Raw genomic sequence first — 15,038 nt, forward strand, 5'->3', positions numbered from 1 at the left:
GAGGAAGCCAAAATGGAGTTGGATAAAGAATACAACTACATCACAGAGGGGCAAATTTTACGATCAAGGACTAACTGGTTTGAAAAGGGGGAGAGAAATAATAAGTACTTTCTTAATTTAATAAAAATAAACACAAGCAAATCATCAATTAAAAAAATTAAGAAAAATGATATAATTATAGAAAATCAAAAGGATATCCACTGTGAAATTAAAACCTTTTATGAAAACCTTTACAAAGAAAAAGTTAACAAATCGAATGTTAAATGATTTCCTAAATGACAAGGTACCTAATCTGAATGAAAGGTCGAAAGCACATTGCGAGGGCCTGTTCTCTAAAGGGGAAATTCATACAATCTTAAATACACTGCCAAAAAACAAAAGTCCGGGTAACGATGGTCTGACATCGGATTTCTATAAAACCTTCTGGCCTTCTGTGGGACAATTGGTGGTTGATTCACTCAATTTTGCGTTTGAAAAGGGACAATTCTCACCTTCGCAACGACAGGGAATAATAACCTTAATAGAAAAACCAGGAAGGGACCATCGGCTCCTTAAAAACTGGCGCCCAATAACTTTATTAAATGTAGACATGAAATTAGCTTCCAAATGCTTAGCAAAGCGAATTGAAAAGGTATTACCGGAAATAATAGGCCCAACACAAGTTGCGTTTGTAAAAAACGGCAAAGTAGGTGATTACATTCGGCTAATTGATGAAATCTATAACTATACAGAGGAGCAGAATTTGCCAGCCATATTAATGGCAGTGGACTTCGAAAAAGCCTTTGACATGGTTAATTGGAGTTTTTTTACTGAAAGTCTTGCACAATTTTGGCTTTGGAGAAAGTTTTATAAAATGGGTAAAAACAATGTACACCAATGTTGAAAGTAGCGTAATAAATAATGGCTACGGCACAGGTTACTTCTCAGTCCAAAGAGGTGTACGGCAGGGGGACCCACTGTCACCAGCCCTCTTTATCTTGGTACTGGAAATCCTGCTCATCAGTATACGGGGTAACAGAAATATTGCTGGCATCACCATAGCAGGAAAGGAGGTCAAAGAATCTGCATTCGCGGATGACATGACATGTTTTCTATCCAATAGTGAATCAGTTGACAATTTAATGCAGGTGTTGAAAAAGTTCCATGAATGTAGTGGGTTAAAAATTAACAGGGATAAAACTGAGGCAGTCTGGTTGGGAAAATGGAAAAACAAAAATGAGGAAAAGTTTGGGGTCAAATGGCCCACCTCGCCTATCAAAATTGTGGGAGTACATTTTTCGTATGACAAAGAAGAAATGCAAAAGATAAACATTGAAAAACCATTAAATAATTTGAGGAAAGTTTTAAATCAGTGGAAAAGCAGAAAACTGTCAATATTTGGAAAAACTCAAATTATCAAAACGTTTGGATTATCCCAGTTTACTTATATTCTGGCAAATACGTATGTTAAAAATGGTGTCTTAAAAGAGGTGCACAAAATAGTATATAATTTCATATGGGAAGGAGTTGATCGTATTGCAAGGAAAACCATGATAGGCGGGGTGGGCAAAGGGGGTATAGGAATGGTAGACTTGTATGTAACAAAGAAAATACAAAGAATATTATGGCTAAAGCATACAATAAGCAAGGAGACAGATCACCCCTGGAAATATTTTGTGAAAGAAAAATTAAACAAACTAGGGGGAGATATGTTATTAAAATGTAACTATTCCACCAGACTGCTTCCAGTGAAATTTTCGGCATTCATGACAGATTGTTTAGATACATGGGCAGAAAACAAAGGTATGCAAGACAACATGGATCAGGTTCTCTGGAACAACAAATTAATTTTGATAGGCGGAAAATCAATATTTTACCAAAACATGTATGATTCAGGAATTAGATTTATCTCGGATTTGTATATTGATGGTATACTGAAACCATGGAATGAATACAAAGAGAAGGGCCTATCGCTTATTGATAAACTAAAATGGATTGGAATATGCAATACTGTTCCGGATGAACTGAAACATTGTCAAGTACTAGAAAATAGGGAAACAACTATCGTTATAAAAAACAAGCAAATTTTGTTGGAAGACTTGACCAAAAATATGCTTAAAACAGAATTCATTAGCAAAATTGTTGTGAAACCAATAAGTGAATGTTCTTTAGAGAGAAAACTTAATCTGGAAATTGAATGGAAGGAAATGTATAAAATGATTACAAGGTTATCAATTGACACAAAATCCAGAGAATTTCATTTCAAGTTATTACATAACATACTGTATACAAATGACCATTTACACAAAGTAAATCCAGAACGCTTCCCTGAATACCAATGTACTTTCTGTAACGAATATAGTGAAACATATGAACACCTTTTTATGACATGTAAATTTACTGAATCCCTCTGGCATGATGTTATCAAGGAACTGGGAAGACTACTGAAAATTATAGAAGTACCTGGTAAACTTTGTGTGATACTAGGGGACCCGGAGTACGATTGGCCGGTAAACTTTGTTTGCTCACTGATCAGAAACCACATATACTACTCAAAATGGAAGAAACAGAAACCTAACTATGCAAATTTTATTAATTTACTTAAACATCATTTTCAAATTGAGAAGTGGTCTTCCCTGATACCATATTTAAAGTAACATCTTCATATGGATTACTTGAAGTGCTTTTAAATGTGTATTCATGAAATGTATTGTAAGCCCAAGAAAATAAATAAGTTACAAAAAAAAAAAAAAAAAAGTCGCAAATTGTGCAATATGACGCCGTCATGTACGCAACTTTGGAGAGGGTTATTGCTTAGTGTTACATATATCACAATGATATTATCATGTACCAGATTCCTCATAATGCCTCAAAATTATGCCATAAATTATTTCTAAATTTATTTAAATGACCCACGATAGCTATACTGATGTGTTGTGGGAATTCGTTTAGTATTGGGGAAGTGTTACGGTAGTTCCCTTTTTGGAGGGTGTGGTGGCTCTGAAAAGAGCCGTTTTGTTCGGTTGGTTGGCAGGAATGACATGGTATTGTCAGGTCTGTCGTTGGTTAAGCCCGTTCGCCTCTGATACGACGAGCTAGCTGCATGTCCTTTGGCATGATGGTGACACGTTTTGCGTGGATAGCGCAAAGGTTACAATCTTCAAACAGGCCAACCAAGTAAGCTTCGCTGGCTTCCTGTAAAGCGCCGATCGCTGCTGACTGAAATCGAAGATCAGTTTAAAAATCCTGAGCAATTCTCGAACTAGGCGTTGGAATGGTAGCTTACGGATCAGCAATTCTGTGCTCTTCTGATAACGACGGATTTCACGAAGAGCGACGGTACCCGGCCTGTAACGATGGGGTTTCTTGACTCCACCCGTCGAAGCAGGTGCACTCTTACGAGCGGCCTTGGTTGCCAACTGCTTGCGTGGAGCCTTTCCACCAGTAGATTTACGTGCGGTTTGCTTGGTACGAGCCATTTTACGCAGTTTGCTCTCGGCTGAGTTCAAAATGTGAATTGCAGTTTTAAGCCAATATTTATACGGCAAAGATGAATACAATTGCTGTCACGTGATCATACTGGGGATTACATTGGCCAACCAGCGGGCTTCAAGGAAAACATATTCTATGTCAATGGTACTCTTTTACACATTTGTGGAAACGAACCCCCAACCAGGGAGGGCATTAACAACCAACATTGTATTATGACGTCACAGTCAATGGAATGTCATCAAAGACCATCCACAGCATGAACATATTTTTTTTTCAATTTTCACTCAGTAACAATTACAATTATATTTTTTCATCTCTGTTACTGAGAACCCAACAATTGACAGATCTATGCGTAGTCAACACTGTAACTAACTAAATGAGTTTTAAAATCTCTCAATGGGAATGGTCTAAGTTTGTGCAATGCGGAATTTACTCCAATCTTTTGGGATTAATGGCTCGATCGTGATAACGAAAAAGTAGCACGATGAGTGGGTTACTCAGGCTGAAATGATTTGTAATTCATTACAGCAATTTTGTCCAGATCTAGGGTCTAGTTTTGATTAGGATTTGTTAATTTCTTTTTAATGATTGTCACTGTAAGAGGTTAATATTTTTTACAAGTTTAGTGTGTATGACATTGTTCCTATAATTACGTGCATGAGGAACTTGATGCGATGTCATACAAGTTTCTACCCTCCTCCGGCGGACATCACGGAAATATCAGATCGTAATACCAATCTTAGTCAGTAAAAAGCCATGTATTGCCTAATGAGAATATCGCTGTAATTATATTTCTTATTTCTCATTTATTGTCTTTGGTAAAACTGTGTCTGTGTCGCAATAACGATTCACGCACATTGCGTTGTCGTTAGTTCGCGAGTTGAATTACCACGACTTAATTAATAACACCTACACAACGTCCATTCAAGCAGTGAATGCTTACCACCCATGTGGGCCACGCCAGTGTATATACATGCAAACACGACGTGTGTACGATCATCGACAAATTTACGATGATAATAGTCACTCGGACAATGGCGAGCTATCGCGAACAAGTCACTGTGTACTAAACGCTAACTGTTTCACCGTATTATAATGAAGCAACGATGGGGGGTGCCGGTAGCGCGATAATATGCATTTATCGTCCCTATCTCTCAAATCAACCTCTCATTGGCTGGATTATTAATTGTATTTCCTATAAATCGCGCTCTTTTAGCGATGGGACGTTTTCGCGACGTAAAAATGAGACACATGCGGATGAAAGCAATGTCGTTCAATCGACAACTGTATTTTGTTAAGCAGACGTTCATCGTCTATAATACAGCCACATCTTTTAAAACCATAATCTGCATCGACCAACGCTTTAAATAGCCGCAGTGACACCAAATTACTCCACCAAAGCGCTTTGTCGCTAGAGGGCGCAACATAATAAAGGCGTAATTGCACCAGTGATCCAACAATGTAATTAAACAAAAATTTGATAAACCATACTTGCAAAAACATTATGAATAGATATTAAATGAAAACATGGTGATTAATGGTGGCAATAATGTGCACACGTAACAAAGGTTGGTGTCGCGTTGAAGTGCAATTATTTCAGTTCCAACTGCAGAAAGTACAGCGGTAATAACTTATATATCGGTAGCAATTCGGACGTCTTTTAATAAAAACTTAAATTGTTTTCAAGGAGCATTTCATATTCACACGTTCAAAGGTTCAAGTTGAATAACTTGCATGGCGATTAAATCCATGTCCATATCACCATCTCTACTCGTCGCGTACTGCACAAACAGAATGATAAACTTTGAAACAAGCATGGGAAGCGGAAGGGGTGTGCACGTGCACAATCCGGGTAATCGTGTTTTAGAAACTTTATCAGTTTGTGTATCTAGTTCTGAGCCGGGTAAATAAAAACATACTGTTATTTGTTAACTAATAATATCATCGGTCATCATTTCTCAGTACTCCACTGATTACTTGGCGTAATGATTTCTCATAATCTTTGCCACACACATTCTGATTATCCACAACTCCCTAACGAATGTTTGACGAGATTTGACGCATCACGTTTCATTTGCTTTCCTTCTGGACTCGTCGCCGCGCAAGATGGTTCAGAATACTCCTAATACAAACACCCACTATGCTGTATGGTTCCACAAACGTGTCTGATTTATTATCCGTCAAGTTGTCAAAGCTATCCTTCATATAGGCGTAATAATTCTAAGTTAAACGATTCATATTCATATTCATATTTTGTCAAATAGTAAGCGTTGGTATTGTACCATTACTATTTATGTATTGTACAATGGTAGATATTTCACGATAGCACCTGCCATTGATGAACCATGGTACAACCATGTATTTATTGATTACAAAGCCGAAGCCTATACAGGTATTTCAAAATATTGTTCAATCGGGTCACGTGATTCAGCTTATATAGAGAGTTAGTTGTCTGACAGCACATACGACTACACTAAGACACTGATAGTCTAGACACCGGTTATTGTACGTTTGGGTTTGGCCATTTAGCTAATGCCTGATTACTAAGAGTACAAACAAACCGACTCCTGTATAAATATCTACAGTTACAAAAAACATAGTTCTGTCAGTACTGTGTTGAAGAGTCGACACTCTAATAAAATGTCCAATTTGTTACACATTTAGATCGAGTGTCGCTAAGTCTAATATCATGCCAAAGCTAGGTACAATTCTCATTGGCCAATTCAAAACAGCCGTCCAAGCCCATACTACCATGACCGTTCAGCGCCCTCACAGGCGAAACACTGCAAATTATTCAACAGCAACAGAGTGAGTTCGACAACTCTGTGATTGATAACCCTCTTCTATTAATAATTGTCAAATTTCTCACGTATCTAACGTATTCACTCATTTGAACCATATTTTTGTTTTTAATATACGATATTGTGTGTGCAAAAATTGACTGACAAGGGATTTTGTCCGCGCAGTGATGCCAACCGTGTAATTGGTTAAATCTCCAAACGATTTATAAAAAACATGTCCATTTATTACATTATCTACACATTTATACATATCTGTTTACATGTGACATTCAAATATTTGATCATATTTATAAATAGTGAATAACATATGTATATGTGCATATTGTACAATCGTTAGCAGGCGATGTGCTACTTATATTGAGCTCCGTGGGTTGCATCGGTGTGACTCAACAACATGACGAAATCCGTCTCGATATCGGGTTTGTATAGAAAGAGGGCGTCCTCATTGAAGCGCTCTAATTGTGAACGAGAAAGGACTGTCGCTACGGTTCGTATGTGTTACATCATTTGGAATACGAGCGTTTCTGTGCAAATGTGAGAATCGATTTTTATTGAAGTGTCCTTCACAGCACAGTCACTCTCCTGGTAGAATGACTGTGTTCACAGTATCGTAGTGTACTGTACTATCTGAGTGCATACTTTGAGGTATTCTCGTAATAACCTCATATTCTAATAATTTTAAATACTTTCCCATCAATGTTGTTTTTTTAATAACTTATAATATAGGCCTTCCCTCCATACCCTGTCAAAAGCCTTGGCAAAAGCTACGAAACATACATCTTGAATTTATCTGAATTCGATAGTATGGATAGAAAGCTATAGGTGTCCTCGCTAAGAGGCATATACAGTAAATGCGGGGGCAGCTATGGAAGGTAGGATTAAACTTAGGATTAGGGGATACAATAGAATGTGATCCACATAGAAATGATCAGAGTTGTTGAACAAATGATAACTACGGCAGAGGCGACGGCACAAAATTTTTTATGGAGGAGTGAGATCTGCTCATCAACCCTCGCGCCTGAAAATGTTGAAAACTAGACGCTCTCAGGCTGAAATTGCCATCCCCTGAATTGGTGGGGGGCAATTTTGCTAACACAAGGGTTTCATCTTGATTTTCGAGGGGGCGACCGTCCCCCCTGTGCCGCCACAACTGTACGGTATGCATACATGCATAAATGGCAACTAGATCTGTTGTTTTCCGGACAGCTTAAAATTCCTTTTCAAGAACAGTTTTAGATAATACTGGTGACTTTATTAAACGAATGTAAGTTTAGGAATAAATCGACAACTCTATGTTGTTGTACATGTAAGAGCTAATTCTGGTCTGTCATACATGTACCAAAAATGTTTTCGATTATTATGCAGGCGTTTGATCTCAGACTGCATTACAGCAACCGCTTAACATGTGTGCAGTTCAAAGTAGTACAGTAAATAGGTTATACAGCAGTAAAATCGCAGACAAACGAGTGTACGCATTTTCCATTATCGACCCTGTTGCTCAAATATTACGATTAAATGCTCCCACTTACTATGAATGAATGAAATCTACTCCGACTCAATCAATCATACTCGGCCATATTACTGATTAGAAATATCCAATATATGTAATGCCTTTGCCGTACCCCCTAAGCTAGTAAATAAATGTTACCTGAAGTTCGTACAAACTTTGCAAGATTAACAGAGTAATGGAAGCTAGAACAGCGATTAAAGTGAAGGCATCGTCAGTAAAGAATTGAAAAACACTGCAGATCGGTATTGTACATAATATAAATATTAACAACTTGATACTTCAATCACAATCTCTTTATTTCGTACTGTGGCCATTGGCCTTATGTACAGATACAAATAAATACATAATAAATTATATTGGAATGGTCGCTGAAACAAGTAAAGAAAAACAAATATAAAATCATAATACATAACATTTGCATTAGTAAGTGTTCTCTCCAAGCATAAGTTGTCGTACTTGAAAACTATAAAATATAAATTTACCAAGGTTTAATTGTATATATGGGGTTTGATTCTGAAATAATGAAATAAACTTTATCTCTGTAGGTGGGGAGTAGTAATACTGTGCAATAAACTTCAACCTTAGGGAGTTATATTTGGGACAAACTAATGTAAAGTGGTATTCGTCCTCAATTACACTACAGCCAAAAGGACACAACCTCTGGTTACGTGGAGTACCACTGGCCCTACCCTTTTCAATTTGTAGTACATGGGACGAGATCCTTAATCTACATAAAGCATTTCTGTATATTGCAGAAGATTGACCAATATTTCTGAGATATTTCTCACATGTTAATTCATGTTTCACCTTACAATAAGTTACAAGTTTGGGACTTCTATTAATTTCAGAGCTCCAATCTTGTCTGGAAATATCAAAGCACCTCTGTTTAAACAGTTCCAGAAATACAATAGAATTACTTACATATTGGTCAATCCAAATATCTCCAAAACCATATTTATAGAGAAGATTTTTAACTGTCAAAGCCCAGCAGATAGTACCTGCTCCTGTCATATTAAGTTGAAATTTATACGATTCTTTTAAAATATGTGGAGAAACATCACTTATTAATTTTAAGCCAAAACGAATAATTTCAACATTTACATACACTCTAAGATAATGCCGACCCAATTCTCCCCTAACAGCGGAATTAGTGGCAACAAAACTAACACTTAGCAAAATTTATTGTGTATTCCACATCATTAATATCAGAATGTGTGCTCCAAATAGCACTACCGTAGAGGAGAATTGGGAGGATTTTACAATCAAATATACGAAAAACATCAGGCGGCACATCACCCAGATTCTGTAACTTTTTTCCCAAACAAAAAAGTGCTTTACTAGCCTGTTGAGAAACATATTTTTGTGCCTGGTACCACTTTCCAGAACTGGAAAGTATAACCCCTAAATAATTATATTTTGAAACATTTTCAATGCTTTCACCCTTCCAAAACCATTTTTCACTGTTTTTTAAACGACCCCCTTTCCGAAAAACAATAATTTTAGTTTTCTTAAGGTTCAATGTAAGTCTCCACTTTGAACAATAGTCTGCCAAATTATTCAATAATCGTTGTAAACGAATAGGTGTACTACTAAACAGAGCCAGGTCATCTGCATACAATAGGTAACACAATTTCAAAGCACACAGGTAAACTACAGTTTCATGACCTTGTTGAAAAGTTCTATGAAGATCATTAATGTAGAAACAAAATAAAAGAGGTGAAATCACAGAGCCCTGTTGCAAACCCATATTAATATTAAAGTAGTTAGTTACCCCAAGGGAGTTTTCACTGCTGCCTTTACATGCTGGTACATTGAATATAAGGAATTAAATAATTTGACTTTGAGACCGGTTTTCGATAATTTGTAAAACAATGAGCTATTATGTACCCTATCGAAGGCCTTCTCATAGTCTACAAATGCACAATAGAAACGACCTTTTAACTGAAAGACATATTTGTCCACAAGAGTACGTAAAATGAAAACATTATCTAATGTGCTTCTATGTTTCTGGAAACCACTTTGTTCTTCCACAATTTCATTAGAATGTTTTAACCAGGTATTTAACCTATTACTTAATATACTTGTATAAATTTTACTTATGACGTTTAATAACATAATACTCCTATAATTACCAGGGTCATCCTTGTTTCCCTTCTTGTATACAGGCGATATTAATTCCCTACCCCATTCATCAGGAAAGATTCCCTGGTCAAATACCTTGTTATATAAAACAAATAACATTTCATGGATTTCTATGGGAGCATTTTTCCAAAATTCTGTGGGTATGCCATCTGGTCCTGGTGCTTTATTTGTCTTTAATTTACTTAAATTTTCCCTAATTTCATCCAAAGAAATAGGCCTATCAAATTCAGAAACATTAAATTCGGTATTTAACACCACATTATCTTCTAAATCATCCATGTAGTTTTTGATTGATGCGAAAAACTCTTTTTGATTTTCGTCCTCTATCAAGGTTAGTGGGTTAAATAAATCATTAAAATAGTTAAACCATTCAACCTCTGATATACTGTCTGGCACATTGGGCCTATTAGATTTCAAACTCTTCCAAAATTGTTTTGAATTAGGTTGTATCGCCATTTTTTAAAAATTCATCACGTTTTTTTCTTTGATAATTCGTTTTCTTATCACGAACTAGTTGCCTGTATGAGTATTTAGACTGCAAATAATAGTCTAAGGTAGCCTGACTTCTACTATTTCTGAAACGATTCAATGCTTGATTTACTTCTCATTTAGTAGTACAAAATTCCTTGTCAAACCAGGAGTTAAAATATGACCTGCCAACATAATTAGGTTTGTGCATCATATGTGTATTACAAGCATATATAATATCAACTAAATTATTTGCAGCTTTACTTACATTTCCCTGCCTAATATTATCATGAAAATCATGGCGCATCCCCTCAACGTGTTGTAAATTAATATTATTATAATACTTTGGTTTTCCCTTGGTGTCCCACCTTAGTTTAGTAGTAGAATAATTGACACTATGCTGGAAGTCATTGACATTCGCAGAATTGGAAACATAAGCAAGTGATATAGCAAACTCAAGTGGCATATGATCAGAATCAACCCGGGCTCCAACTGTAAATACATTGAACAATGGAAACGCATTTGGAAATGACAAAACATAGTCAACAACACTTGCCCCAACCTCTGAAATAAAAGTAAAATTTCCACTACCAGTGTTTTTTATAAACCCTACCATTCACAATTCTAAGGACAGTGCTAATGCAAAAATCCAGAAGTTCACTACCATATTTATTGATCTTATTACCCATCGACGCCCTTAAAGGTATATCATTACTTTGCTCTAAATCATCTATTGGCAAATACATTGTATTTAGATCAACACTATCACCATAGTTACCAGTTCTACTATTTAAGTCGCCTACAATTATGACATTACAACCAAATTTTGCAGAATATACAATCAGATCTTTTTCTAATTGATCAAAGTATTTTTCATGTGCAAATATTGAACCCTCGGGAGGTATGTACACTGTTGCAAATACTAGTATTGTTTGATCATTGCTTATAATCCTAGACCAAACACAATATGGATATTTAGAAATATGCTTGATTTTAAATTGACCTGTGTTCTTTTTACGAAAAAACACAGAAATTCCACCAGAGGCTCTTCCATATTTTTTCTTTTTTAGACCACTAACATGTAGTTCCTCATACCCTTCAATCTTAAAATCAAATACTTGATACTTCAATAAGAATACAAATATTGTTAGATTATGCGGCAATCAATTTCAACAGAAAATAAGAGGACACTTTTGAAGTCGAGAACACTTTTGAATGTAACCACGCCCTCAACTTGTTATTCCGTAAATATACGTATGTCATATTTATTTAATAAATAACGTGTAGTCGTCGTTGGGGGCAATACGTGGTTTCAATAATTAGAATACCGGACTTATGATCGGTTATTTCCGACACCTGCCACCACACTATTTACTAAACACAAAAATAACTAAACATCAACACTTCGATCTAGTTAATAACATTAACCTAAAAACAAATCGTTTGAAGGGAATTAAATTGAATTAACATTAAATTATTGTATTATATATGTGTACCAGCTCTGGTGACTACTTTGAAACTTCACGTCAAATCACTCAAAATTACCCAGTTTGTTCATATCTTACCCATGCGTGGCGCAACAACCACCGCCCTTTAAGTATCAAATGTATAATTGTGTCCCTATATTAACGTACATTAGAAACTTGATGTGATGTCACTCCGGTTACAACATCCACCACCTCATCCCACCCTCCCTAACGGGCAGCACCATAGTATCAGGTCGTGATACCAATATTAGTAAGTGGAAAGCCATGTATTGCCTAATGAGATTATCGCTGTAATTATATTTTTCATTTCTCCTTTATTGTCTTTCGTAAAACTGTATCTGTGTCGCCATAATGATTCACGCACATTGCGTTGTCGTTAGTTTGTGAGTCGAAATACGACGACCGAGTTAATAACACCTACACAAAGTCCATTCAAGCAGTGAATGCTTACCACCTATGTGGGCCACGCTCGTATATATACGTGCAAATACGACGATTATTGATTACACTCACCTGGACAATGGTGAGATGTCGTGAACACATTATCGTGTACTACATGCTAACTATTTCACCGTAAGACAATAAAGCCACGTTGGAAGGTGTTTATCGACCTCATCGTCCAAATCAAGTCATGGTAAATAGATCATAATCGACCGTTATCCATGGGTCATAGTTTCGAAGTTATGCCCTATGTAAATGATTACTAAACGATTGAGTGGAGCGTTGGGTGCAGTATTTTTTTCGAAATAGCTTTATTATAATGTCGCCATATCTATCAAATTCTCCACAAAAAATACAATTTGAACACGAACTTAATTTCAACAACGGCATGTTAAAATTTACTCTGGCCTCGGTATATCTCAAATGGAAAAATGCTAGTTTCTGGGCACATTATACTTTACCCCGGAAGCACCCAAAACGCGCCGTTGCAGTTTGATTTTGTTTTTCGCAATTTTGTTCGTTTTATTGCTATTTTCAACGCTAAAAACTATGAGGAAATAATGATAATATAATACAATAGCAATGATTATGTTATGTTAAGTAACGTATATCACTTGGCAATGGACAAGTCACTGCGTGTAAGTCGCAAACAGTGCATTATGACCTTGTGGTGTACGCAACTTTGGCGACGGTTATTGCTTACATTTATCACAACGTTATTATTGTGTATCAGACTCCTCATAATGCCTCAAAATTATGCCATAAATTATTTCTAAATTTATTTCCATTAAATCTTTCTAAACGAGTGAAACAAATGACCCACGATCATAGCTATACTGATGTGTTGTGGGAATTCGTTTAGTATTGGGGAAGTGTTACGCTAGTTCCCTTTTTGGAGGGTGTGGTGGCTCTGAAAAGAGCCGGTTTGTTCGGTTGGTTGATAGGACTGACAAGGTATTGCCAGGTCTGTCGTTGGTTAAGCTCGTTCGCCTCTGATACGACGAGCTAGCTGCATGTCCTTTGGCATGATGGTGACACGTTGTGCGTGGATAGCGCAAAGGTTACAATCTTCAAACAGGCCAACCAAGTAAGCTTCGCTGGCTTCCTGTAAAGCGCCGATCGCTGCTGACTGAAATCGAAGATCAGTTTTAAAATCCTGAGCAATTTCTCGAACTAGGCGTTGGAATGGTAGCTTACGGATCAGCAATTCTGTGCTCTTCTGATAACGACGGATTTCACGAAGAGCGACGGTACCCGGCCTGTAACGATGGGGTTTCTTGACTCCACCCGTCGAAGCAGGTGCACTCTTACGAGCGGCCTTGGTTGCCAACTGCTTGCGTGGAGCCTTTCCACCAGTAGATTTACGTGCGGTTTGCTTGGTACGAGCCATTTTACTCAGTTTGCTCTTGGCTGAGTTCAAAATGTGAATTGCAGTTTTAAGCCAACATTTATACGGCAAAGATGAATGCAATAGCAGTCACGTGATCATATTGGGGATTACATTGGCCAACCAGCGGCCTTCAAGAAAAACACATTCTATGTCAATGGTACCATTTTACACATTTGTGAATACGAACCCCCAACCAGGAAGGGCATTATCAACCACCATGTTATTATGACGTCACAGTCAATGGGATGTCATCCACAACATGAACGTATTTTTTTTCTTTCAATTTTTCACTCAGTAAAAATTACAATTATATATTTTCATCTCTGATACTGAGAACCCAACGATTGACAGATCTATGCGTCACATAGTCAACACTGTAATTGACTAAATGAGTTTTAAAATGTTGTAAATGGGAATGGATTAAGTTTGTGCAAAGAGGAATTTACTCCAATCTTCTGGGATTAATGGCTCGATCGTGATAACGAAAAACTAGCACGATAAGTGGGTTACTGAAATGATTTGCAATTTATTACAGCAATTTTGTCCAGATCTAGGGTCTAGTTTTGATTAGGATTTGTTAATTTCTTTTTAATGACTGTCACTCTAAGCGGTTAATATTTTTCTTTGAAGCAGAACGCAAGTGTCAAATTTGTTACAAAATGTGTAATTTATAATTGAGTATTACAAGTTTAGTGTGTATTACATTGTTCCTATAATTACGTGCATGAGGAACTTGATGTGATGTCATACGAGTTACTACCTTCCTCCGGCGGACATCACCTAAATATCAGGTCGTAATACCAATCTCAGTCAGTGAAAAGCCATGTATTGCCTAATCAGAATATCGCTGTAATTATATTTCTTATTTCTCATTTATTATCTTTGGTAAAACTGTGTCTGTGTCGCAACAACGATTCACGCACATTGCGTTGTCGTTAGTTCGCGAGTTGAATTACCACGACTTAATTAATAACACATACACAAAGTCCATTCAAGCAGTGAATGATTACCATCCACGTGGGCCACGCTAGTGTATATACATGCAAACACGACGTGTGTACGATCATCGACAAATTTACGATGATAATAGTCACTCGGACAATGGCGAGCTATAGCGAACAACTGAAGTCACTGTGTACTACACGCTAACTGTTTCACCGTATCATAATGAAGCAACGATGGGGGGTGCTGCTAGCGCGATAATATGCATTTATCGACCCCATCTCTCAAATCAACCTCTTATTGGCTGGATTATTAATTGTATAAATTGCATTTTTTCTATAAATCGCGCTCTTTTAGCGATGGAACGTTTTCGCGACGTAAAAATG

At 36.8% G+C, this 15,038-nt stretch overlaps 2 protein-coding genes and 1 pseudogene across 2 annotated transcripts; 1 reads left to right on the top strand and 2 right to left on the bottom strand.

The window, feature by feature from the left end:
- The first annotated feature begins 866 nt into the window (after positions 1-866).
- On the top strand, positions 867-2,636 carry LOC102807742 (uncharacterized). The gene has a single exon (XM_006821716.2). The coding sequence runs from the start codon at positions 867-869 to the stop codon at positions 2,634-2,636; it is 1,770 nt and encodes a 589-aa protein (XP_006821779.2).
- A 409-nt stretch (positions 2,637-3,045) lies between these two features.
- LOC100373065 (histone H3.3 type 2-like) lies at positions 3,046-3,458 on the bottom strand (annotated as a pseudogene).
- Positions 3,459-13,296: 9,838 nt separating this feature from the next.
- LOC144355620 (histone H3.3A-like) lies at positions 13,297-13,710 on the bottom strand. The gene has a single exon (XM_078010680.1). The coding sequence runs from the start codon at positions 13,708-13,710 to the stop codon at positions 13,297-13,299; it is 414 nt and encodes a 137-aa protein (XP_077866806.1).
- Between the last annotated feature and the right edge of the window lie 1,328 nt (positions 13,711-15,038).

This window comes from Saccoglossus kowalevskii, chromosome 7 (genome assembly GCF_978046115.1).
Source record: "Saccoglossus kowalevskii chromosome 7, keSacKowa6.1, whole genome shotgun sequence".
Classification (NCBI taxonomy): domain Eukaryota; kingdom Metazoa; phylum Hemichordata; class Enteropneusta; family Harrimaniidae; genus Saccoglossus; species Saccoglossus kowalevskii.

Coding starts and splice junctions, on each gene's coding strand:
- LOC144355620 (XM_078010680.1), bottom strand. CDS start 13,710: ATGGCTCGTACCAAGCAAACCGCACGTAAATCTACTGGTGGAAAGGCT.
- LOC102807742 (XM_006821716.2), top strand. CDS start 867: ATGTACACCAATGTTGAAAGTAGCGTAATAAATAATGGCTACGGCACA.